Genomic DNA, 27,486 nt, shown 5'->3' with positions numbered 1-27,486 from the left:
AGTGCATTGGACAAAAACTAGGCATGTGCTACATTATTTGTGTGTTACAATTGAGTATGTGATGAGATATGTTTGAAGTGAAGGTATCATGTTGATAGGGTATACTGACAAATATTAGGCATGAAGTACAATAGACAAAAGGAGCACTTTAGAGTATCATTTGATTTTGGGATCAGGAATTGTATCTTGGTTCAACATGAAGAATAATTTTATGGCTCTAAGTTTAGGAGAAGAAAAATGCATAGCAGCTAGCATGCCAACATATGAAGCTATATGGCTTTGGAAATAACTAGTAGCCTTGTTTGGCTAGAGAATTAAGAATATTGTGATACACATTAATAATGAGAGTTGCATCAAGTTGTTTGAGAATCCAGTATTTCATGATATTGTCCATGTGGATCTTGAAGACCTCAAAAATTTAACCCACCCAAAATCTCCCAAAATTGGTATCATTGCATTAAACATGGTGAAACATTCTAGACACAACTTGAAACATGCCAAAAGGAGTCCATTTTTATTGAGATATGCTTGGTCAAAGGTTTGGTTAAATAGGAAAAATAGGGGTTGACTAAAAAGGTGAAAGTTTGTAATCTCAAAATTGGTCAACAATGTCTTTCAAACTAAAGATCTTGTTGAGAGCTTTCCAACAACATTTGTTTCGTCAAAAATGAAGTTCATATGTGAAATTATCATTGTTTCAAGTTGGAGGGAAATGTCAAAAATGATGCCACTAGAATGACATCATCATGATAAGGCATCATTAATTGTCATAATGTTTCGAGATTTTTTAGAAGGTTATTTTTTAAAATAATGACTAATGGTGTTTAAAATATAAAACAAACTTATAACCTCATATTAGTAAGGTTTCACTTTCTTATTCAAAAATTTTAGAAGAAGCGATATTCTAACAATTGTTGTGTAAGGCTTGAATTATAAAAGCAAAAAATTAAATTAGTTAGAACATAAGGGATATTAATATTAAGAATTTATGTGAGAGCTTTATGAAAGATTTATTTATTATTTAAGGGGGAATGGTTATAATGTTGGTTATTTGGTTTTGAACCAAATTTGGTAAAAATGGTGTATAAAAGGGGATCATTTTCTTTTGTAAAGACAATTAGACCTTGGGAGAAATTAATCTTGGAAGTAGAAATTAATCCTAGGATAATTTGGAGAAAATTATTGTAAGAGAAGAAGAGATTGTTCTTATTTTGTAAACTCTTGGAGATTTATTCTTCTCTTAGTAAAGGGTTTTGAGAAAGTGAGAGTTTTCTCTTGCAAGTAAGCTAAGTGGTATCTTTTGAGAGAGATAAAAATTTAGTGGGTCCGTTAAGAAAATTTTCATGACTTAAGGATTAATGCCCATTGTATTCATATATTCTTGGGGGGGGGGGGGGGAGGGAGAGAGAGAGAAAGAGAGAGAGAGAGAGAGAGAGAGAGAGAGAGAGAGAGAGGGAGGGAGGGAGGGAGGGAGAGGGAGAGAGAGAGAGAGAGAGAGAGGGAGAGAGAGAGAGAGAGAGAGAGAGAGAGAGAGAGAGAGAGAGAGAGAGAGAGAGAGAGAGAGAGAGAGAGAGATTTATTACTTAGCAATGTAAAACATGAGAGAAGGACTAGAAAAAATACTAATAAGTTCTTTTCATCGCAATGTGGAAGTGGAAATATAATTGTAACTCCATGGAAGACCATGGTGATGTGAGAATGCTTACATAACAAATCCTTTATCTCTTGTTCTTTCAAATCCATGTTTTTTTCTACTTAGCATTATCCACATTTCTAAGTATTATTTCCTTAGTTCACAAGAAATGTTAGTATCGACCTTCATTTAAGTTTTTATCCTAGTGAATCATAAAATTCTTATTTATTCATAACAAGGCTTTTACATATCAAGTTTGGTATTAGAGCTAGTCTGACAAGTTGTAGGATGTAAGATACTTGTAGTAAATTGATGCAAGATGTCTTCACATAAGGAAACTCAATTTCCTTTTGTTTTTGATGCAAAATTATACAAGACCTTCATGGAGATGAAAGCCAAGGTTGTTGAGGTGTACAAGGAATGAAACTCTAAAAATGAAGGCTTCTCAAATGAAGCTACAGATGTAGATAAGTGGTAAAATCTCCTCATTCTTCTTATTCTCTTGCCAGTTCTCTTAGTGATTCTCTTAAAAAATCTCAAAACATTGGATTGAGGTTGTCAAGCAAGCTGGGAAAAAAGGAAAGGACTTTGGAATTCATGAACAAGGTATGGTTGAATGTGTGAAGGTGAAAGCTAGACCTCTCTATGCAAGATTGGGGGTTATTGAAGGAGAATTCTCCCATGTAGTGGATTCAAATAATTCTCTAAAAGAAGAAAAATCCGAGGGAGGTAATGACACATCATGTTAGATAGTCATAGATATCCAAGAGAAGAACAAACACAAACTCTTCTCACCATGCATGCACCAAGGGTGACCATGAAAGGTATAGAAAACCTTGTAATTCCAATATTTATTTTGACTAGAAGAATATTGAAAATGTAGAAAGTTTTTGGTTTATAAAACCATACACTTTTTGTGGGTTGAATAACTATAGTGTTTCCAAGTGTTGGAAAAGAATGACTTTGTACAAGATGGTCAATTCCTCCAGTACAGGGATAGTACATTAAGAGCCATCTCCAAATTAGAGAAAAGAGAAGGGAAAGAAAGGTTGGAAGTTGAAAACATCTTTCTCTTATTTAAAGAAAGGTGGACATCAAAAAAATAGGTTTTGGAAACTTCATCTAGAGCTTCATCTAAAGAAGGAAAAGAAGAAGATTGCAGTTGATTGTCCATTTGTAAACAATGGGAAAAATAAGAGGCTCATTTATGTGAGAAAAAATTCTTCACTCATGTCTGAAAAAGTTACAAAACAAGGTGATTTGAAGCATGAAAATGATGTATTTTCTTGTATGCCTAACCATCATGTGCTTTAGGGATCATCAATGCCACAACATGAGGATTTTTTGTTGAAACTTATTAAGGGCATCAAGAGTATTGTTAGCTCATTTTCATTATCATCTTTGTATTTTTTAGTGTTGCTAATGTATTATACATGGATAGTAGCTGGTGTAATGAATACAAAAAGATACGTAAAAATGCAAATGGGTAGAATGTGATTGCAGTTTTCATAATTATTGTATAGTTTTTTGGCAAAGTAGGTACTAAAATGAGGTGGACATCTATACCTACACAAGTGCAAAGGTGTTTCTCTCACTTAGTGTATGATAAAGAACATTTTGAAGGTCCAAAAGATCCTTTTGTGGGGAGGAATAATCTAGGTGGATCTTGAACACCTCAAAAATTCAACCCTCTTAGAATTTCCCAAAATTGGTATCAATGAATTAAGCATGGTGAAATGCTCCTAACATAATTTGAAGCATGTCAAAAAGGAGTCCATTTTTTTCAAGATATGCTTGGTCAAAGGTTTCCTAAAATATGTGGAATATGGACTAGCCAAAAAGGAAAAATTTGACCATATCAAAAGTGGAAAAAAATGGTTTTAAAATTAAAAATCTCATCAAGAGCTTTCCAACAACATTCATTTCATAAAAAATGGAGTTCATATGTGAAAGTTATGATCAACTCAAGTTGGAGGGAAAAGTCAGGTATGATGACACTAGCATGACATCATCATGATAAGGTGTCATTATTTTCCATGATTTTGTGATTTATTTTTTTAAATGACTAATGTTCTTTTAAATATAAAACAAAGTTATAACCTCCTATTAATAAGGATACATTTCTTATTTGAAAATTTAATAAGAGCCCATAATCTAACAATATTTATGCAAGGTTTGAATTGTAAAAGCCAAAAATTGAATTAAATACAATATAAAGACTATTAATATTAAGAATTTACAAGGGAGTTTTATGGAAGATTTATTTTTTATTTAAAGGGGAATGGTTATCATGTTAGTTATTTGGTTTCGAACCAAATTTGGTAAAAGTGGTGTATAAAAGAGTATCATTTTGTTTTGTAAAGACAACTAGACCTTGGGAGCAATTAATTCTAGGAGAAGAAATTATTCCTAGAGAGGATAATTTGGAGAAAATTCTTCATAGAGAAGAGGAGATTGTTCGTGTTTCTTTAACTCATGGAGAGTTATTTTTCTCTTAGTAAGGAGTCTTGAGGAAGTGAGATTTTTTTCTTTCAAGTAAGCTAAGTGGTCTCTTTTGAGAGAGATAAAAACTTAGTGGCTTCCTTGACAGTGCTTTCATGACTTAAGGCTTAATGGTAATTGTATTAATATACCATTGTTGTGACATAGAGAGAGAGAGAGAGAGAGAGAGAGAGAGAGAGAGAGAGAGAGAGAGAGAGAGAGAGATATGCAAATTTATTACTTACCATCACAATTTTTTTTATAAGAACTAGGAAGGATGCTAACAAGTTCTTGACATTGTAGTGTGGAAGTAAAAAGAAGTTTGTAACTGGATGGAAGACCATGGTAATGTAAGTTTTTACATCATAATAAACATTAGTATCGGTCATCCCTTTATTTTTATAGCCTACTAAATCTTAAAATTATTATTGATTCACAATAAGAAGTTTACAAATCATGATAGGTCTAAACATATAGACACCATATATCACTTCATCAAACATTATGTAAAATGGTGTATTGTTTAGCTACAATACATACCTATAGAGGAGTATGTAGTAGGCATTCTAAATAAGGCATTGGGGAAGTATGAATTCATCTTCCTCAGAGATAAGTTGGGTGTCATGCAAAAAAACTTCCTCCTTAAGAGGGAGTGCTAGTTTATTAGCTTGGATAGATGCTCATCCACATGTAATTGTCTAATAAATAATTCACTATCAGCTTAATTTGTAAATTTCATGAAAGTTTTTCAAATGGGATTCCAAGTAGAGTGAATTTAACTATGTGGGAAGCTCTATAGTTAAGCACACTTGAGTTTGAGTAGTACTAAGAAGGGTGACCTCTTGGTAAGTCTTCATATTATGAGTGCTAAGTGTTATATCTATTGTCATGAGGGATTGGTCTATATAAATAATTTCTCACAAAATATGGGTAAATGAATTTGAATAAAAAACTACACAGTTAAATCCTAATAGGAATACCATAGATTTTCAATAGTTACTACTGTAGCAGTTGTGAAAGCCAACTTCATAGATCACCAAAAACACCTACATGCAAATAACCTGTACTGAAGAGAAACCTCGAAAGGAAAAAGTAGAGCTTGGAAAATCTTAGCAGCATGAGAGAAAAATTGTATTCCAATTTATTAAAACCAAAATGTACAAAATTTTAACCTTAAAGGTGAATGGAACCATAAAGGGAAAGAAAACTAGGTTTGCACATTACAATTAATATAAAATATTAATTATATCCATGTAAGAGAAAGCTTAAGTAGACTAGAGTAATACATGACTTAATTAATTAAATCAACATGATCTAATTAATTAGTGTAAATAAATAATTAATTTAACACCCTCCCCCCCCCCCCCCCCATGCAAAACTCAAGAGGTAAGAAAACCTAGCAAAACTATGAAAGCAAGAAAATGGGTCCCAACAATAAGGCCTTATCAGGTACCCAAAAACAAGGAAATCTCTTTAAACTGGAGACAAAGGAGAAAATCCAGAGGGAAAAACCACTCTCCAAAAAGAGATAGAACAAACATGCTAAAAAAAAACTAAGGAAAGAAGGCCTCAAAAAGACTCCCCAAGGAAAACTTCTATAACCCCAAGCATAGACCGCAATTTAAGATAGTGAGGCGATGCAAATGACTTGATGAAGATGTTAGAAACCTATGCATTAGTGGGAATATACTCCAAAGGGAGAACACCATCCTAGATTAGCTGATAGATGAAATGCATATGGAGCTCAACGTATTTGGTGCACTGATGTTCCACTAGGTTGTGTAAAATATGAATAGCACTCTAATTATAGCACAACAAAATAGTGGGATGATTAGGAGGAACACTACCCTCAATCATCAATTTTTGAAGCCATAAAATCTCCTAACTAGAAAGCATTGTTTCTCTATGCTCAACCTTTGTACATGAAAGTGCATGAACATGTTGCTTCTTATACGACCATGTGATAGGACCAGAGCCAAGATGAAAGCCAAATCTAGAAGTATTAGACTTCTGATCATCAACATCACTAGCTTAATCTGAGTTAGTGTAGCCAAAAATGTGAGGATTCCTTGATGTGTAATGAATGCCATGCATAAGTGTTCCTTGAATGTATCTCAAAATATGCTTGGAAGCTTTCCAGTGACTCTCATGAGGCTCATGTGAAAATTGAGATACAAGACTCACTGCAAAGGAGAGATCAGGACGAGTATGTGTCAAGTGCAATAAGCTACCAACCAACTACTCGAACAATGTGGGATCCACTAAAGGTGAAGTGCAAGAGGTAGACAAAGTAACACTTGACTAAAAAGGTGTGAGAGAATGCTTGCAATCAAGCATGCCAAAGCATCGAAGCATGCCAAAGCATCGAAGCATGCCAAGAGCATACTTCTATTGGTAAAAAAATATTCCAACAGAGGATTGAACAATATGTAGACCAAGAAAATAGTGTAAGAGTCCAAGATCAGTCATCTCAAATTATTCCATCAAGGCTCACTAAAGATCCTAAATCATAGAGGTCGAGCTACCTATGAGAAGGAGATCATCAACATATAGTACAAGGATTAGAACGTCAGCCTCAAGACACTGAATATGGACTATAGGATCAGAATGGTAGCATGTGAAGCCTTTAGAAAGAAAAAACAGAGTTTATCTTCTCATACCAAGCCTGAGGGGCCTATTTGAGACCATACAATGAGCATCAAAGTCTATAAACCAAGGCAGAATCTTGCACAAATCCCTGAGGCTACTCCATGTAAATCTGCTCAGTGAGATCACTGTGCAAGAATGAACTCTTCACATCCATTTGAAAAATGGTCCATCCCTGTGAAGCTACAAGGGATAAGATAAGACAAATAGAGTTCATCTTGATAATAAGGACAAATGTCTCAGCGTAATCAATACCCTCAACCTGTGAAAAACTCTTCGCAAGAAGATGTGCCTTGTGCTTATCAATATAACCATCAGTAGCAAACTTAGTATTACACAACCATTTCCATCACACTAGCTTTCTTCCCTTAAGAAGAGAACAAAGATCCCAAGTATGCTTTTTCATCAAAGAAGAATACTCCTCCATTGTATTGCCCCACTCAAAATGTCTTGTCACTATTGCAAATGTCTAAGGATCATCACAAATAGTATGACTAAGAAGACTAGAACTTGTAGTATGAGATTGAGTGTGATGGGAAGTGGAATAGTCACCAGCTAGAGATCCTACAGCCTCAATTATAGCTCAAGCCTATTTAGACATCTAGGGAGGATCCTATGATGGATGTAAATATGGATCACCAAGACCATCATCCAAAAAGGAGACTAGAAAGGTTGAGGGAGTAGTGGTAAGTGAAAAAGATTCTAGAGATAGGGTATCTACTGCAGGAAAGTGCTCATCAAACTGGACATCCCATCAAAATAGGACCTCTTTGGAATTTGGATCAAACAACTTTTAGGCATTAACATCCTCCTAGTAACCAACAAAAATGAGGCATTGGCTTTTCTGCTCCATTGATCACCTCTGAGAATCTGGTACAAATCTCCATGCTTCACTACCAAAAACTTAAAATGAAGATACATTAGGCTTGACATGAGACCAAGCCTCCTTAGGAGTCATATGTAAAACAACCTTGTGAGGCATCCAATTTTAAATATAGTTGGAAAAATTGACTACCTCTATCGAAAAAGATGAATCCATGGACCTGAACTAAATCATACAATTACCCATCTCATGAAGTGTTCTATTCTTTCTCTCTATGACACCATTGTACTGAGGGGTGTAGGGCACTAAAAATTGATGTTGAAGACCATGTTCAGAGAAAAAATCCTTGAAATCTTGGTTCACATAATCCCCCCCATTATCTATGCATATCTAGTGAATAGAAAGACCAAACTGCTTCTCTACAAATGTCTTAAAGACTTGAAATGAATCAAAGACATCAAAATTGTTCTTCAAAAAGTATACCCATGTATGTCTAGAGAAGTCATCAATGAAAGTAAGCACATATTTGGCACTAGAAAAAGGAGTGGGAAATGACATGAGGTCACTATGAATCAACTCGAATGGTGCCAAAGCATGAGTGGCTCATCCATGTGCAAAATGATCCCTATGTTGTTTGCCAAGAGCAAAACCCTAACAAACACAATCTCTGCAAGAAATCTAGAGAAGCCAAAGAATAGGTGCCTATGTACTCATTTGCTGAAGATATTTGTAATGAACATGGCTCAAATGCTCATGCCAAAGTCTACTTACTGAATTTGTATGTGCTACAAGATACGAACTTGTATCCTCAAAAGAATCAAATCCATCAAATCTATAGAGGTGAGATGCAAAGTCACCACTCCTAGTAGCCACAATATGTTTTTCGAGATGTCAAGGAAAAAAAGAAAATCTTGAAGAGAGCCCCCAGCTAATGCAACAAAACCAAAACCCATGACTAAAAGATGTGATGAGTTCCCAAAAATAATCTATGAAGTAGAACAAGGAGAAAGTGAGGTGAACAACTACTAAGTGTTTTTCATATGGTGACAGGCACTGGAATAAAGAATCCAGGTAGGCCTAGAAGTCATAGCTTGTGTAGTAAGAGTGTAACCTTTCCCTACAGGGGGGTTGAAGACTTAGGAGATGAAATGTGATGCTCCTGCATGGCTTCCTCTAAAGCCTCCAAACATTTCCAACACCTAGAAATGGGATGTCCATCCTTTCCACAAAAATTGTAGGTCTCAATTGATTTCTTCTTAGCCTTGGAGGGAGCCTCAGTAGACTTCAAAGAATAACTACCCTTTGAAGGGTTAGTTGGAGGTTTGGAATCAATTTTTGGTGTATCTTTCTTTGGTTTGGCTTTCTATTTTGGTTTCCCCTAAGAAGTTTGAGCAACCAATGTTTGGTTGGAAGAGCCAAAGGAATTCATCTGTTGGATATTAGCCAATTCCTGTGTCAGTCAATCACAAAATGTCTCAAAAGAAGGCATCTAATGTTTGTTACCCAAGGCATTCAAAGTGGAGTATAAAGTGGAAGAAAATATCTGATACTGTCCTTGCAACTTTGAGAGTATCAAAAAAATACACTCATCATCTATTTTATTTTTCCTACATCCCTACAAAATAGTATGCACAGATTTGAACTTCATCAAGAAGTTCTTAATGGTGGGGAAGTTGGTAGGTGTCAAAAAAGGCAACTTTGCATCAAGTTGAAGTGCTTGAAACTCATTCACTATGCCAAACAGGTTGTGAAACTTTGTCCAAATAGGCCAAGGAGTGGTCAAACTATCCAAGTTAAATAATAGACTATCGAAGATGTTTAGTGCAATCAATCCCATGGCTTCATCAATTTTGTTCTTATGCTAAATAACCTCAAAAGTGCACTAAAGGACAAGTTGATTCTCATCTAGACATAACCATAAGCCATGTGACATGAGAAGTTGAGTCGTGTGCTTTTCAATTGTGATAATTGTGTGCCATTAGCTTGGCCATAGAGGGATCTAACATTGAGAGAAGAATACAGAAGAAAAAGGGTCAATTTTGAAGTAAATTATAGAAAAGAAAATACTCCCCTCCATAATGAATAAATATATCCCTCAAAAAACAAAGAAACGACTATTGGAATGACAAAAAATTGAGAAAAAAATGTAGATGCTAGATGTAGAGAGGGAGAAAACTAAAGCCTCTAATTCAACACCAAAAATGGCAACTTAAATGGACTCAAAACAAAATGAAACCTATATTACCATCTTTTTCTCAGAACCAACTTTTTGGCACATCTTTTGGATCAAAAAAAAGAATTGTATGCTCAAGTTATGGCCAAAAAATAAACAGTTCTTCCAAAAATTGAGCTCACTAGAAAAATATAGTCTAGGAAAATATTTGACAGTCATATGGCTGTCAACTACCCATTGCCAAAAAAATTATCTAGCTACCAAAAATTGATGTCAGCAGCTAGAAAAGTGATGTCACTCTATCATAAAATGATGTCAACAAGAGTAAAAAAAATGTTTGCCAATAAGTGACATTGATAGATAGGAAGCTGATAATAGCTGTCAAAAAGATGATGTCACTGACTATGAAATAATGTCAGCCTATCATTTGAATGGTTAGGTGGCACTTGGGTGGAGCTCCACTATCGATGGTGGTAGGTGGGCACTGATCCATTGGTTGCAATGATGGCTAGGCTGATTTTAGGTGGTCACCAAGTAGAGCTCTAGCGATAGCTAGGTCATGGTGGTGCACTAGTAGTGGCTACGTGCATGCCAGGCAAAAAGTGGTCCTCTGGTGGCATGTGGGTGCCTACTGGGTGGCCACTTGGTGAAGTGGCCCAAAAGGGCATTTTTCTTAATTTTTAAATTTTTTTTGAAAATCATGTCTAGACGGCCTACCTGCAAGCCAATTTTTTTTTTCTAGAAGCTATAGTATCTAAAAATCAAAAAATTTATATGATTTTTGACTATACTATACCTTCTGAGTACAATGGTGGCATTTTTTTTTGCCCAAAGTTCACCAAAAAATGTGCCTCCTCCCAACTGAAGAAAAAACTTCAAAAAATAGATGGTTTTGATCACCGAATCATGGCCTCAAAATCTTCAAACCAAGAAGCAACAAGGATTCTCTGATACCATGTAGAAGTTGTGAAAACCAACTTCACATATCACCAAGAACACCTACATGAAAATAACCTATACCGAAGAGAAACCAGAGAAGGAAAATGAAGAGCTTGGAAAATCTTAGCATTGTGAGAGTGAAATTTGATTCAAAGTTATGAAAAACAAAAAGTACAAAAGTTCAACCTTAAATGTTAATGAAACACTAAAGGGGAAGAAAACTAGGTTTGCACATTATAATTAATATAAAATATTAATTATATGCACATAAGAGAAAGCTTAAGTAGACTAGAGTGATACATGACCTAATTAACTAAATCAACATGATCTAATTAATAAGCATAAATAAATAATTACTCTACAATAGGGCCTCATTAAGGGGGCCTTTTTCTTTAGAAGTTTTTTTTCAAAGAATACATAAAAAGCTATTATAAAATTCTTAAATTTCAGATTTTGTTCAATATAATTAACAAGGCATTGGATTATGTTTTCCTTTACTTTGTGTTTCACTTTATTTTTGTGAATAAATAGCACACCTTAAATCCTATTGTATTATTATTCAATTTCAAATTAGTATTCAAATAATTAATAAAAATACACACTGAATTATTTGTACTTTTGCTTTACTCTTTGTCATTCTAGAGGGACATACTTATCAACAATTATTTCTAGGCTTTTATACTTCGAACCAATATGTGCAAGTTATCAAATAATATCTTGTACTACTTTGATATTTCTAATCTATGTTATACCATTTTCTTTTACTCGAAAAAACTATCACAAATACCTATCTTATGTATACATATGAGCAACTCTTGCATACTGTAATAGATAGAAATATTAAAAATTAAACTATATCTATCTCCATTTTACTTTTCCATCTTGTTTCCTCATCATAATCGATATTCCACAATATTATGTGCCTAAGGTGACATGGTTTCTAGTTTTATATCACTTCTAATAGAGAATTGAAAGAGATTTTGAAATTCTAGAGAATCTTGCTAGATCAGTCATTCCTCCCCTCCCACCCGCCTCACCCACCACCCCCTCCCCACAAACCCTTGCCCCCTTCCCCACCCCACCCCCATTCTGCCCCCTTAAAGAGAAATTTGAAAAGTGACCAAATGCCAAGTCCAATTGCCAAGTTATTTTTAACATACCTACTACCATCAAATGAAAAGTGACCGTGGAAAGAGTGTAAAGTCATATTCACCATGGATCTCTTGATATTTTGAGCATCCGAAGAAGATAGAGAACTGTAATGTCCAATTCCAATCGGGAAAGAGATTGATCTTTTGTTCCTGGACTTTTTGTTTACCTGATCAATTTGCCTACAAACTTCTGAAAGTACCAACCTGTCATCTATGACGTGAGGCAACATGAGAGGACAATCTTGAAATCCTCCAATACAAATGTAAGTGAATTGGGGGTACTTTATGAAGAAGCTATCATAAATATTAATGAGACTGGCTACTTCAGGAGAAATCCAAAGTCCTATATCTCCCTGTAGCTCCCTAGCTGTGAGCATAGAAAAAACATCATTCACCCTGTGGAAGTGTGCATTGCTCTATTTTAATTGCAACTGGGGGTAATAATTATAAATTTTCGTGGTTAACCTATACTCCCCATAAGGATTTAGACCGGGCCATGACTTCACACTAGCAATTGCGTACATTAAATACAAGGACATATAAAACCCTTGATCTACATTGAATCTTGTTAACTAGTGATAGAGGGCATCGCTAATCATTTCTCCCCAATCTATAAATTGTTTTCCATTGGTGATGGAACTAATATACAAAAAAATCCAATCTTGAAAATCTTCGACCTTCTAATTTCCCACCACTGTATTGAGAAGAATTATTATATCAAAAATTTCTTCATTAAAGATATTCTTGCGTAACACTTTGGGCAACTATGACTATCGTCGTTTGGGTTGATCAAGCCAACTTCTAGCAATGACATTGAGACATGTTTTCTTATTCTGGTGGAAATATCCTTGGGCACCTTCTTTAGAGATTTTTGTGAATTCCTCTCTTGCTGGTAATCTGAACGTGATGGATATAGATACTGGATCTAGCCTTGCCACGACATTACCTCCTACAGTCTCAATGTCCTTGGAATTCTTATCATATACCTTGATACATTCTAAAACTAATTCCACACATTGAACTAGAAGTGGGTGTCCTCTTGCATGGGCTAGACCACTTTCCAATGTTCGATGTGCTAGGGGTGATTTATCCTCTCTGCTCATCATTTTCCAAATGTCTGCAACTTCTATATGTCCCATCTTTGTGTCTGATATTTTGAGAAGAGTGCTTTTTAATACTGCAAGAGGCTCTTTACCTTGAAATTTATACCTCATTGTATCACTTATCAATTACTATCCTGGCTTGAATGTTAAGTCAATAATCACTTTTCTTTGTATCAAACTCAGCATTCTATTTTCTTCACACAATCATGAAACTTTGTTAAAATCTCTACTTCACTTGAAGAATCCAGCATTTATCTAGAGTATTCACAAGACATTTTTCAATCCCTTATCAATACCATTTGGTTCACTTTTTCCAGAAAATGCACATGTCTCATATGCAACAGAGGCATTTTGTCAAACAATTTAGTATTTCTGTTAGATGAATGTGGGTGCACTTAGACTTGGCATTCTGTCGAACAGTTAGGTGCATTTGTAGTGTTGTTGTGTTCATGCCTATCGAAGCTGCATATGCCCATGTTACAAACAAATATTGGTGAGTTGGATTCAATTATTTAATCATTTGAGATGTATTTGAATTGAATCTCCAACCGGCTTTTCTGAATATAATAATAATAATATAAAGTTATAATCATTGTTTGAACAATTGTTTATGCATTGCCATCTTTCAAATTACAAATCAAATCATTCATAAGAACTTGTTTGAAAAATTAAAATCATATCATAAGAACTTGTTTGAAAAATTAACGAAATTATTAAAAAAGGGGCCTAAATTATTAAACAATAAAATAAATCAACTGTGTTGGATTATTTTAAATCTCTTGATGATTCTCGAAGGATTTTAATAGAAGACAGTTGGATATTGTAGATCATCTTGAATTTACTTAAATTTTGTTTATAATTTTTTAGGGTAGAGACATAGGGTAATTCATGGACCATTTTGGAGGTGAAAGATGCTCCATATTTTTTCATCGAAAATTTACTAAAAATCATAATTTGTCACCCTGGTGTGGATTTGGAAATATTATTTGAATATTTCATATCATGCATCAAGACAATCAAAGCCTTCATTTGAGGGTAAATTTATATTTGACTCTTGATCCAAAATTATAATATTGGAGATCTATTTGATAAAACCTTATGTACTATCACTATTTAGTAAAAATTTCTTTGGACATGTGTGGAACTTTTGAATTCTTTGTAGATTTAATTTAGTTACCCATATATGATCATTATTGCATACTTTTGTATACATTTAATGAGTGCATTAAGGCCATACACTATATTACAAAGAGGGCCTACAATACAACCCCACTTCACTTGATATTTCCTTATGGTGGAGTTTCCCTTCAAGTTGAGGTTGCCTTCAGGATGACATCCTCTTTAGGCTAAGACTGTCTTTGGATCAAGTTTCTCTTCAAGCTAAGATCACTTTTAGCTTGAGTTTTCCTTTGGTTCAAGATTCCCTTTGGTTTTAGATTTCCTTTAGGCCAAGATTTTGTTTAGGAAGAGTTTTCTTTTCATCTATGATAGCCTTTGGGTTGATATATAGCCTTCTTGTTCAATTTCCCTTTAGGGTGATATCACCTTTGGCCCAAGTTTACCTTCAGACCAAAATCTCTTCGAGGATATAACATTTGGTGAAATCTAAATTCCATTTTAAATTTCTCTTCATTATTAGGTAGATTCAAGTTTATCCTACATTATTATCCTTGATGTACTTTCCTTTCCTATTGTAAGTTGAGCATTCCAATACCCAATGCCCTTCTTCTCCACCGTTAAAATAATGAAAAGGATTTTGTGGGGTTTTTCATCCTGTAGCACCATTATAACATCAACCCTTCTCAAACCTCTTCCTCATTATTAATTTTTCATGCAATATTGGTTATCATCTAATTCTACTACTCCTTGAGATGAATCTCCTTTCAATTTTAATTCAAATAACCTTGCAATAGATATTCAAATACTTTTCGCATCCTTTTTTTTTTCTTCTTAAAATCCAATCCGTATGACTCTTATGTAATTAACTCATTTTATTCTTGTTAAATTCATACTTAATAGAAAATTTTAGGCCACTTATACCACTAGTAGTTATTTTCTCAATGTTTCCTCAATGAGTTACATAAATTGAACAATTATAAAACACATCTAGATAATCTTGCATTGTAGAAAGATTTTGATTGCATGACCCTCTAACTTGGAGTTTGAAACTTAACCACTCCATTTGTTGATGATAGGCTTACACCAAAATAATTCATCCATACTACTTAACCAATTTATTAAGTCCTCTTGTTCAAGACTACCTACATAAATAAAAATCTCAGTTTTAATTCAATCATTATCAAGTGTCCCATCTAATGCTCTCATATTTTTTATTCAAAGGCCAAATGCTCTAACTTTTCTTCAAATTAGTAATTTTTATGTTGATCTAGGACTCTCTATTTTTCTCCTATGTGATAATTTTTTTCCCTTATTCCTTGATTCAAGTTATCATGTCTACAAGATCTATTACTTATTTCATTCAATTTTTCACATCTATCTACATCTTGATAAGGCCTCTTCTTTCTCTTCCTCTTTATTATTTATCTTCATTCTAGCCAAGTTCACTATAACTAATTCACCCTTGATACATAAAGTAGTTAAAAATTCAAGTGCAAAAACTCAAGAAATATGATTAATAATTTTATTTTTAAAATTTCATCCATCCTTCTTACAGTTAAAATTAATAAATCCTTATATCTTCTTTAGAATGTTTCTTAAAATCTCATTATTTTCTAATTATCACCCTTGTAAACTATTACTATTATCTCACTATATCCCTCTAGAACTTCAATGAGGTATACACTCTTAGAAATTAGGTGAGCATCTTGGAGAAGATCTTGCAAGGGGGAGTGAAATAAGTAGGCATATAGAAGGGGATTTTGATGATATACACAATCATTTCAAGGTATTTGAGGAAAGGATCAATAGCATCATTAAGAATAGAGATGATAGGATGAATGCTTCTATCCTTAAAGTGATGACCTTTAAATGAAAAGTCAACCTTGATGGAATAGAGCTTAATGCTGATTTGAATAGAAACAAGAAATATAAGAAAATGGTCAAGGGTAGAGGTAAGAGAATGAGGGCTAGGTCCAACCAGAAGAATACTACTACATCAAGAACCATGAAGATTCAGAGGAAGACCCTAAAGTGACCATGATTTAGGATGCTGAAGATCTTAAGGATCTTTTTGAGGTTCTCTATATTTTTCATCCTATTTTTTGGTGTCTGTTGGTTGTTGGTATGATGTTTGTTTTGGTTATTTGATGTTTAGAAGGTGTTATCTCTATCCACAAAAGTCTTTATTTTTGCTCTTTAACATTTATCTTATGTAACTTGAACTTGTGTTTCATGTCTCCTTAAAACCTATTTTTACCTTAATCCAAAACCTTGTGAAATAATTAAATTAGAGATGAGACGTTCTTAGGAAATTACTAATACCTTTAAAAATAAAAAATTGTAATATCCTATTAGAAAAAACTTCAAAAATCATTAAAACTTCAAAAAAAAAAAAAAAACACTACAATATCCAAAAGTTCCTAAATATCCAAATTCCCAATTTATTTTGATAAATTCTTAAAAATATTAAAGTATTTATAAATTTAAAAAAATCCTTAGAAAACAACCAATAGTTGTGCATCATTCTCTTCTAGTTGAAGACAAAATGACTCCTAAAGGTTACAATTTTTATTACATGATTCTTGCCTAAATCTAATCTTCCTCACTCTAAGAAATATCTTTTGCGTTGATTTTCAAAATGAAAGCTATCTTCTTGTCAAAATTTTTACAATTATATTCTTTTTTTTTTCAATATAATTCATAATTTTAAATTGGGTTCTTTCTAATGCTTTTCGTCTTTTACAACTGAATTTATTCCTACCTCCACTTCTATTTTTATTTTATCTTGAAGAAAAACTCACAAAAGCCAATCATTACCTCTTTTTTCTTCATACCTACAACATGCCCATCCACATTCTCATTTTTAATTTTATTTTGTATAAGTTTTATATCCTCCATATGGTATTCAACTTCTTTTGCATGTACATGTATTTCTTTGATTCCTTCTAGTTTCATCATTAGTGCAAAATAAAAACATATTTTTGTGTTCTCTTTGATAGGTTCATTGCAAAATTTGTTTTTTTAAACTTCATCTTCAAGCTTACAATGTAATAAAGTCACTTTAGGACTATCCTTTCAAAAAGTATATGTATATTTTTCTCTCTAACATGCATTATATTTATATCATATTTTCATTCCCTTGCTAATAAAACATGGCATTCATCCATTGGAATGACATCAAACCATACTTTATCCTTATAAGTATTTTTAGTGGACAACTTGATAAAGCATTTGATAAAGCATTTCCTATAAATTGTGACCTCACTTTTCTTTTTAAACTGTGTAATACAATAAGGGTAACGATGCTTTTTACATCACGATTTCAATTAATTAACCATATCTCTAGAAACAATATTTTCATAGCTACCACTATGATCAATAATAAGTTGGTATACCTTTTGTTGAAGAGAACATCTAGTTTGGAATATATTAGTCCAAAATCAAAAGGTGTCAAAATATTTAGCTATAATTTATCCTTCTCTTGGACTATCATCATTCTTAGATTACCATTATTATTATTCTCATCAAGAAAGATTCTCCTCTATTTGGTGAAATATATGATCCAATTACTATTTTTGCATTTTGAACTAGAGCCAAGTTTAGCCTAGGTGATCTTCCTTGAATTTTTTCTTTACTATTATCATTTAAGGATTCAAATGCCCTAGGGACTTCTTTTAAAAAATTTGAAAAAGGAAAGTATTTTGTAGACTTTATCATCCTTTGCTATCATTGTAACCTATTCCCCTCTAATACACAATGATGTGTTACATATCATGTTTGGAATCATGTCATTTATTTACTCCTTGAGATGATTCTCCCATATTATAATTTAAATGACCTTGCACAGGGAAAATTAATATATTTCTTCTTATAGTTTGTTTCATTAAAAATATTTCATTCTTTATTTATCTACTTCTTCAAGAGTCAATTGGTATGCCTCTTTCATACTACTAACCTTATGCATACTAAATTCATCTTCAATATACAAATTTAGGCTACTTATATACCTAGTAGATTTTTTTAATTAGTTTCTTGATTATTTTTGTAGATTGTCATTGTATAAAATACATTTGTATAATCTTACACAATAGATATATACTTTTTTTTTTTCCCAAATTTCAAAATTTAAAAAAATGGATTTGTGCATAGTCTAGAAGTAAAATAATCCTCAACTTCTTCTTCATCTTGTTTTTCTTTTTTATATTATCTTTTCCATTGTGAGTTCTTTATTTTTGTAAATGATCCTATCATATCATTCCATGACTCTTCAACTTGGTCCATGCAAGTTTAACATTTTTTGTTAGGTTGTATGCTTCCACAAAAAGAATGTATCTATACTATTTAGCTAGTATATCAACCCCTCTAGATTGACAATACTTGCATAATTAGAAGCTTCAAATTGGACATTGGCACTATCATTTCTCCCTTCCAATGGGAAGATTATCCTATCTTTGAATGTCAAATGCCCCAACTATTTTTCCTCTTCCTAATTTGTTCTTCATCTAGGCCACTCTTTTTTTTTCCTTCTTCATAATTATTCCCCATCATTCCTTGATTTCCTATCATGTTTACAAGCTCTACTACTTATCTCTAATAATTTTGCATATCTCTATACATCTAGGTGAGGCCCCCTCTTCCTCCTCCTCTCCTATTCATCTTCAATACAACTAATTTAAGATTAACATTTAAGGTACTAATAAAAGATAAAAATACAAAGAATTCAAGAAATGAACTTAATAAAAGAAATCAGTATTATTGCTCTTACCTCTTACAATTTTAATTTATAAATCTTTATATCTGTTTCAAAATTCTCTATAAAATCTCACTATTTTCTTATTAACAAGCTTCTAAAATAATAACATACAACTTAAGACCATCTCAAAAATTACCTTTAAGTTTAAGAAATAAAAAATCTAATGAAATTGTTAAAACCTCAAAAAAAATTGTTAAAATCTGTAAACATCTACTAAATCTCAAAACTTATTAATTTCTCTTCAAAACTTCTGCAATTTTTTTTTGGCTAAAATCTAAAGAATTTAAACTAATGCCTAAAAAAAGCCCCCCAAAGCTTCTTCTTCAGAAATAGAACCATAGAGCGTATAGTGAGGACAGAGTTTGTCGTTACAGAGTTTGTACATAATAAGCATTTTTGATTTAGTGCATTAGTAAATCCTCTCACACAAAGCGCTCGCTGCACTGTTCACCATCTTCCAAAAATGTTTGTTTAGGGTAAAAGTGTTTATGTTGAGAACTTTTATATCTGCCATGTTAAAAGGAAAGGTGAAGAAGGCATCTCACGGTGATTCCGAAACATTGCTTTCAGAAGATTCTCATCAAATTCCATCTCCTCTGGAAGGTACGCCCATGTTTTGAAAGCTCAAATTTCTGAAATTCTCCTTCATTTGGGTACTTTCCATAGATCCCAATTGTAGTATGCATTGCACGTTAGAGGCAACTTAGACATATGAGCCTTATTTGGAATGATTGTTGTTTGAAACTAGCTTTCACCCTCTATTATGATGAACTTCACTGTTTTATAGGTAGAAGGGAATTGGGGTTTAGTTTTGAGGATAACAGAAATATTTTCCATCTTTTTTTAAGTATATGTGCGCCAAGTATCAAAGGGAGCTCATTTTCTTCTTTTCAATTATTTCCTTTTCCTTTAAGTGTTATCCTCTCCTTACTACTATCATTGGAGATGTTTCATATGTGTCCTATTTATCCACTTGATAGGACAAAATGCATAGCCATTTTCATTAATGGACGCTATTATTGTAGCTATAATAAAACATGCCTTGCAAATGCTTTATCATCTAATCCCAGGAGGGCACTCCTCCTTTTTGAAGCCTAGGGATCTTCTCTGCCATCATGGAAATCATAAGATTCAGAGACAAGCACTATGATCACGCTAAATCACACATGACGAATTCACTTTAAAAAATTACAAATTGCGAAAAAACAAATCACACAAGAAGTTGTTTGAGCTCTGAAGGACTGTAGGTGTGTATATTCAATTAATAATATTTTGATTTTAGATATAGAAATTTGATGTTTATTTTGGTAAAAGTTCTATGTGCATCTAAAGGCTCAGAAGATAAACGTTAGCAATTGGAAGGCAAGTATGATTTTTGCAGAAGCCGACAAGCCCTCAAGAGTATTAATCAAATTCGAGCCCTCAATGGGATCTATCTTTCTCTCACCCATCGAAACAATCCATATAAAAATGAACGATGAAAGAATAAAATTTTCCCCCAATTTTAAAATTCAAATTTTGGATTCCATAAATTTGTAGTTGCCACTCTTTTATTCAATTCCCAAACCTGTAGCATAGCTCAGATTAACCAGAGATGATTGCAGTTTTCTTACATTTCCCATAAATAATAATTCCTAATATAACTACCAAAACAAGGGAAGTGTTATCTGTTTTGCAGGTTCACAGAAATATATTGTGGAATGTAAATAAAGAATAAAATAGCAAACTGTATTACTAGTATTTTAGGATGATACAAAACAAGCTTACTCTGTCTTTAAAGTCTTTCTCTACAGCTTAGTTTGGAATAAATTTTATTGTAATTTTTCTAATATATTTTTAATAATATCCAGCTTTATTTCAAGGGATTTAATTTGGCTGGTTGAAGCAACGGGTTCAAGTTCTTATTGGGGAAACTTTGTTCAAATTCTAAGAGGGACATCTTTGTGAAATTCTAAACTGTTATTCTTGGTCTTTCACTAGTTATATTTGTCTCATTGTAAAATGAGTTTAGTTTAATTGATTGAAGCAGCTGGTTCTTATTGTAGAAAGTTAGAAACCCTTGTTCAAATCCCAAGAAGAAGATCTTTAGCATTCTAAACTGTGACTGCTTAAGTGAGACTATGCCTGCACAATTACGGATGGCTGTAACTGACATTGGGTGAGTCCCCGTTTGGAGCTGACTAATGTGTCCAATGCTCAAGACCTATATTCTCAAGATGCATAACAGTCCGCGATTATGGCCATGCCTAAATTTTTTTTCTACTGAGTTATGTAACATGTTTCAGTGCAAATGCTAGTCTTATTGTTTTATTTCCATCAATTTTCAAAGTCTTTCCGTAAGCAATGGTATGATTTTTATTTTGATCAAATACTTGTAACATTTCTGTAATCAGGACCAGTAAATGCACCATAGCCGTTGTCTTAATTTTCCTATAAAAACTTTCTCATTACATCAAGGAGATCATAAAAGGCTACATAGAGTTGTAAGAGAAAATGTACACAAAATAATTTTATAATAATTGTATTATATATATAACATTATAAACGAACTTCATCACTTTAGCCTCACATTGGCTCCCACAATACTGTATCCAACTCCTCATACACAGTATCTTTAGTTGTACCTGTGTGATATAGAGCATCTAGAACATCAGGAGATCCAGTGTACGTCGGGAATACAAGCATGCCAAACTTTGAATGCATATTTGCGAGATCTTTTTGCTGGACTTCCAACTGAGATTCTAAGTCAGATATTCGTTTTTGTAATTCTTGGATTACTCCAGCACTTCCATGAATAGGGTCCTTCACTCTTGCACTTGCTTCCAACACCAAATTATTAACTGCATCTGCTCTTTGCGTAGTCTCCAAACCCTAAAGCATTATATAAAATTTATCAGTTTCACAATCGAATTGATATTTCTTATTTTAGCATCTCTCATTAAAATTTTACATATTTTTTATCTCTAAACCAAAGTAATTGTCAACAATTTACAATCATCTGCCAAAAAAATTAGGACAATATTTAGAATAATACAATGGTAAAGGTGGTTGTATCATAATTCTTCTGGCAAAAACTTAAAATTGAAAAATATTAAGTATTTGAAAAGTATAGTTTTATCTTCGAGCAAATAAAATTGATTTATGAACCTATGTACACAAGTTCATAAATTTGGTGTTGTTTTCAATTTTTCATGCGGATGTTAGCTGTAATACGTGTTGTGTCTTACTTATTTTTCCTGGATTGTGATGATTTTTTCAGAGATTTCCTTGGCTGATACAAGTGATCTAAGCCCAGAGCCTGGTGGCCCTCACAGATTTTAACGTTTTAAAATGAATATTAGGCTCCAGCTATGTAAGCTCATATGTGCAACCCTAGTCTGATTTGTCAGAACCGTTTGAACACAGCGGGTAGTACGGAATTCCTAAGAAACAAACTTGGATAAAAAACATTAATCAAATCCCTTCAAAACATTAATAATGTGGCTATTAACTAGCACATAGAAGGCTTGCATAGATATAATCAAGCGTGATTCTAAACAAATAGGGAAGACAACAAATTTTAGAGAAAAGACTGTGTGAAGAAAACAAAATAATGATTGTTCCCATCTTTCCTTTTTCATACTCTAGCAGTTGGATGAAGGAACCCAGTTTAGATTCCAACATCACCACAAGTAGCACCTCCTTGTTCACCTTAATACTAACACAAATTCTAGGAAAGAGGAGTTTGCACTTTGATTGAGTAATCTTATCCACCGATAAGAGAGTACCAACAATTCCTCAATACCTCTTAACACTTCATTGTTTCAAAATTCAAAAGGGAGTCAAGGGTGATGGATGGGCAGAGGACAAAAAATAATCAAGACACAGAACAATAAACTGTATTATATTTCATTCCACCATAATATCAAATGAGTACATACTGCCTTATAAATTAAAGCATACAATATTCTAGAGAAATCTGCTATTAGCCGAGAAGAGAAAACATCTACAAACTTCTGGAAAAATATTACAGCCAAGTCAACCTTTGGAACAAACCCTAAACCTAAACCTAATAATCTAGAAGCATAGTTTAAAATAAGAGATGTAGAACTCTCGATGACAAGACAACAATAAATAAAGTAGTTGGAGTAGGTAAGGACAGGGATGATTAAACAGACAGCTGGAAGCCTAAGTCACCAACAAAGGAAGGTGAATCCAATTCAGGGACTCCACTCCAAGATCCACCATTGGGTTGATTTAGGCTTCCTTTGCATATTGCTCAAGTATTTTTAGCATTCGATTAAAGGGGCAACGGGTCATTAGAAAGAATAGACATGATATCTTCCTTATTATAGAACAAGAATAGAAACATACAATTAATCGGTGCATTAATTTTGGCACTTCCTTTCAAAGACCAAGTAGAGGTAGTCCACTTAGTAGTCCACTTTCTAAGTAGCTTAATAGAAGGTGTGAACAGAAGGAAGCGGCCAACCAGAGTATGTTCTAGTTCTTCAGCTATTTTCTTTAAGATCACATCAAAGGACATTAACAATATTTCCTTTAACCAAGAAGAACTCTTTAGAAGCCAAGGGATCTATGGGATAGGTAGCTTCACCAGCTACCTTTGAGGCAAACAAAATACCTTTCTGGATCAGTATGATAGGGGAGCAGCCATTGACGAGTGATGTCTTGTCTTTCCCTTCATAAATATTATGGGGGTGTGATGTGGTTCTAAAGATGGGTTACTAGGATAATAGTAGACATGAGGAGCCTAGGATGCTTCTTGGGGTCTAAAGTGGGGTAGGATTACTCGCCAGAGAGTTTGGGGGAGAAGGGTTTCAACCAATCGAGCCGTTGTTGAAAAACAAGATTGTTGAAGTATAGAAATGAGGGAGATTATTGAAGCTTATCATAGGAACAATCATATTTTGTTTTAAGTAAACAATAAAATGGATTTATGGCTAGAACTTACTTGAAGCAGCTTGAAGACATAATTGGCTCCAAACACTTTTTGCACGACAATGAATTTGTCTGGATCATCTGCAGGAAAATAAGGAGCCAGAATACATTCTTCTGAACATTTCTTGCGTTGCAGTCTACAAGCAGCGCAGGATACAATCATTCTCTTTCCCATCTCTGGTGATAATAAAAATCCCAACATAAACAGCTCTTATAATGAAGTTTACATGAAGTTGTAATAATTTAGATGAGGAAAATTCTGAGAAGGAAACACAATGGGACGTACCAGTGTTCGTTTCTTCTAACGCGTCGTTTTTCTCATTGGATGAATCGGCGTGGAAGTATTGAATACATTTGAGACAAAGTAAACATAATCTATTTTCCAAGTCTACTCGAAACTTTTGAGGAAGGGCATAAGAAACTTAACGAAGCGTATTTAGCCAAAATATCTCTAGTAAGCAACTGCGACCTGATCTATATATTTATTTTCTGCCTCCTCTAAGGTTACATATAATTTAAAACACTTCGTCTAATTTCTTGGAGCATATATTTTAGCAATATAAAATCCAAAGCATCTGTGGAAAAGCTCCTGACGTTCCATCCACGCATAAATAAAAGATTTCCATAAATGAATCCTTCTAGGAAACAAACAAATAAAAGATTTTCATATACAAAGTTTTTGATAAAAACCTATTTTCATTTTAACCCCTAAAAAAAGAGTGAGTTGCACTTTTTCTTTTCATCACCATTCTCATCTCTGAGCTCCACTTTGAAATACGGGACAGATTTTAAAAAGTATTGACGAGTATTACAGAATTACAAGGTTACTTTTTCCAAATTATCTATCAAATTAGTCAGAATATTGAATGCCATTTTTGTCATTGGAGGCTTACAATTTGTGATGTTAATCTTATAAGTCTTATGATAGATGGATTCAGTGTGTGATACATGGGTCAATGAGTTTGGTATAAAAAGTGAGTTAAATTATGGAAGAAATTCCATAATTAAGGATGTTCTAGCTGGGGGATGGGTGACCTCCATCCAATGAATAATAAATGTTCCATTCATTGTCATGAGAGATGGATTTATGTGTGAATCATTACTCATGATACATGGGTCAGTTAGTTTGACTCAAAAACTACTCAATTAAATCATGATAGCAATATCACAATTTGACTTATTGTGGAAAATATCTCCTACTTATCAATTGAACTTAAGGGTTTTCTAATGAATGGTAAGAAGGCACAAAACTTGGTAAAGGTTTTATAGATGAGATTCTAAGCAAAATGGATATCACAATTTGACTTATTGTGGAAAATATCTCCTACTTATCAATTGAACTTAAGGGTTTTCTAATGAATGGTAAGAAGCCACAAAACTTGGTAAAGGTTTTACAGATGAGATTCTAAGCAGAATGGATATAACTCTGAGTATATTTATCTTATTAAACTCTTTGAGAAAAGAACACAATTTTGTCCTTAATTTTAGGAAAAAAATAAATAAAATATTTCCTTATACAATTTTTTTGATTTAAAAACTATTTTCATTTAAAAAATAAAAAATTTAGATTGCACTTTTCCTTTCATCACAATTTTCATCTCTGAGTTCCCTTTTCAGATATCTGGTAGATTTTAAAAAGGTATTGGAGGAATGCTATATTAGCAACATAATCTTATAATATGTGATTCTTATCTTATGATGTATAATGTTAATATATCCCAATAGATATGAATGTGATGGGGAAATGTTAAGAAGAGAAACTAACCCTCAAGATGCTTCTGAACAAAAAAATAGTCTAAGAAATGTGCTAGACATCATTTTATACTCTATGCATGTCTATCTTTCTTAATCTTCTCTTTGACTTTGAAATTATCACTATACAAAATTGAGAGTGAACCATTAAAAATAATATGTTTGTTAAGAAAGATAAATTCTAAAGTTCATAATTACATTTGGAATAGTCTAAATGAAGAAGGATACTATTTTTTATATAGTATTAAATTTTAAATAGATTTTATTATTTTGATTACTAAATAGTTGAAGCTTTGTATTATATTGAATAAAATAAAATTGAATTTATCGAACTCTTCATTTAAATAGGCACTGGTATGAAAGAATGGAGCAAGAAAACCTCTAGTCTCACTTGGGAACAAGTCCAATACTATACAATTTAAAAAGGGCATACCCTAGTTTATATGGAACTTTGTACATGTTTATACAAAATTTATGAAATAATTAATAACAAATAGACTTCCTTTGAAAAATGGGACTTATGTCAAAGGAGAGGCAAAGTTTTGAACTAAATTCATCAAGGATCCTACCATGAAGAAGTGATCGACCAACCATCTACATGACAAAATACATATATCTTCCAATATGGGATTATTACGAAATCAATGTGATCTGAAAAAATGGGAGGAGTATTTAAAAACCAATCAACACACTGAGAGACTCTTCATATAATAAGAATCCTCAATTGTAATAATGGAGTTAATCAGAAGAGTTTCATAATATACTTTAAATGAATCTTTATCTAAAATCTCATCCCTTATCCTATTCAATTTACTATTTTTACTTATAGCAGATTAGATATTCAAGTTTCTTAATTAGTTCAAATTAATAGATCAATCAAGATTATATTAACTAATTTCAATAATTTAAGATGTTCATTGATTCATCTTATTCTTATCTTATACTTATGAGTTTAAAAGGAGAAGTATGAATTAGTTGCCAACTTGAATTCATATATATTGCCTAACTAAGGTTATAAACTAATCAGTAGTAGGGGAATCAATAAGCACCTTGCTTTGCTTAAAGCATAATGAAGTGCAAACTAATTCCATAATGATGAAAAAGAAGTAGACCAGTGGTCACCCAAAAAAATAAAATTTCAAGCATATAGACCCAAAGTTTTATTTTAAATACCTCACAAATATAGATTGGATTAATATTCTATCTAAGTCTCCTTCATTAATTATTTTTGAGGAAATGAACTCAATAAAATAACAGATAATAGATCAACATTAGTAGCTAAAAACCACCAGCATTTGTTCAATAATGATTATAATCTTTAATAAAAATGATCTAGCTCAGTCCCAAAAGATTAAAGAGAAGAAATCAAAAGGGAACATAAGAGGCTTCAATCCAAGCTAGGGTAAGAAAATAAATAAAGTAATAAGAAAACCTAGAAATATCATCTACCAGGTTAATGATCCTATTCCACCTCTCATGTTTGACAGCCCCTCTAAATGTCATTGTCCTCACTTCCAAAGTGTGAAAGAGGGCAATTGAAGACTCCATGCTCATTGAGAAACTATAGGGTTTATAAAGAAAGAAGAGCCTAAAAATATATAGTACTCTGAGCCTTAAATAATAGATGGTGACTCTTGGGTTCTTAAGTATTGATTGATGCCTACTCATATTTGTGTAGAATTATTAAAATACACTAAAAGAGACTATACTTAGTGTAAGTAGATTTACTTGCTATGAATGTATGTCTAATAATTTGCTCTTATAAAGGTGCATCATACTTCTACTAAACTATCGTTCGCTCTAATCTTAGTATTCTACTTTACTTAATTTTTTCCTACTAAATATATATAGTCTTCTCCCTTCACTCCTTTATTTGCCAATTTATCAGCTTCTAAATTCCCTTCTCAATAAATATGTTATCTCCTCAAATTGATCTACAAGATTAAGTACACTTTCTAGTTTAGCATTTAGTATC

At 32.9% G+C, this 27,486-nt stretch overlaps 1 protein-coding gene and 1 long non-coding RNA gene across 3 annotated transcripts in view; one reads left to right on the top strand and one right to left on the bottom strand.

The window, feature by feature from the left end:
- The window catches only part of LOC149545732 (uncharacterized), a 52,701-nt gene extending 31,511 nt beyond the window's left edge, over positions 1-21,190 (top strand). Inside the window, exon 3 of one of the 2 annotated variants that reach the window (XR_016354285.1) lies at positions 20,867-21,190. This is a non-coding gene — a long non-coding RNA (uncharacterized LOC149545732). Of the gene's footprint in view, positions 1-20,671 lie in introns of both variants that reach the window. The other variant, XR_016354286.1, reaches the window with a different exon arrangement.
- Positions 21,191-21,246: 56 nt separating this feature from the next.
- Positions 21,247-24,028, bottom strand: LOC149545731 (LOB domain-containing protein 12-like). The gene is made up of 2 exons (XM_089794345.1): positions 23,773-24,028; positions 21,247-21,692 (listed from the first exon to the last, which is right to left on the bottom strand). Exons 1-2 carry the CDS (start codon positions 23,959-23,961, stop codon positions 21,387-21,389), a joined length of 495 nt encoding a protein of 164 aa, XP_089650471.1. The 5' UTR covers positions 23,962-24,028; the 3' UTR covers positions 21,247-21,386.
- Positions 24,029-27,486: the final 3,458 nt, after the last annotated feature.

This window comes from Cupressus sempervirens, chromosome 7 (genome assembly GCF_028749045.1).
Source record: "Cupressus sempervirens isolate cs-2001-9-10 chromosome 7, ASM2874904v1, whole genome shotgun sequence".
Classification (NCBI taxonomy): domain Eukaryota; kingdom Viridiplantae; phylum Streptophyta; class Pinopsida; order Cupressales; family Cupressaceae; genus Cupressus; species Cupressus sempervirens.
The sequence above is the reverse complement of the archived record's forward strand: the minus strand, read 5'-3'. Positions and strand labels throughout refer to the sequence as shown.

Bases quoted from the DNA above. Each gene is read 5' to 3' on its own strand.
- LOC149545731 (XM_089794345.1), bottom strand. From the start codon at position 23,961: ATGTTGGGATTTTTATTATCACCAGAGATGGGAAAGAGAATGATTGTA. The intron at 21,693-23,772 runs GTAAGTTCTAGC...ATAATGCTTTAG, and splicing joins ATGTCTTCAAGCTGCTTCAA to GGTTTGGAGACTACGCAAAG.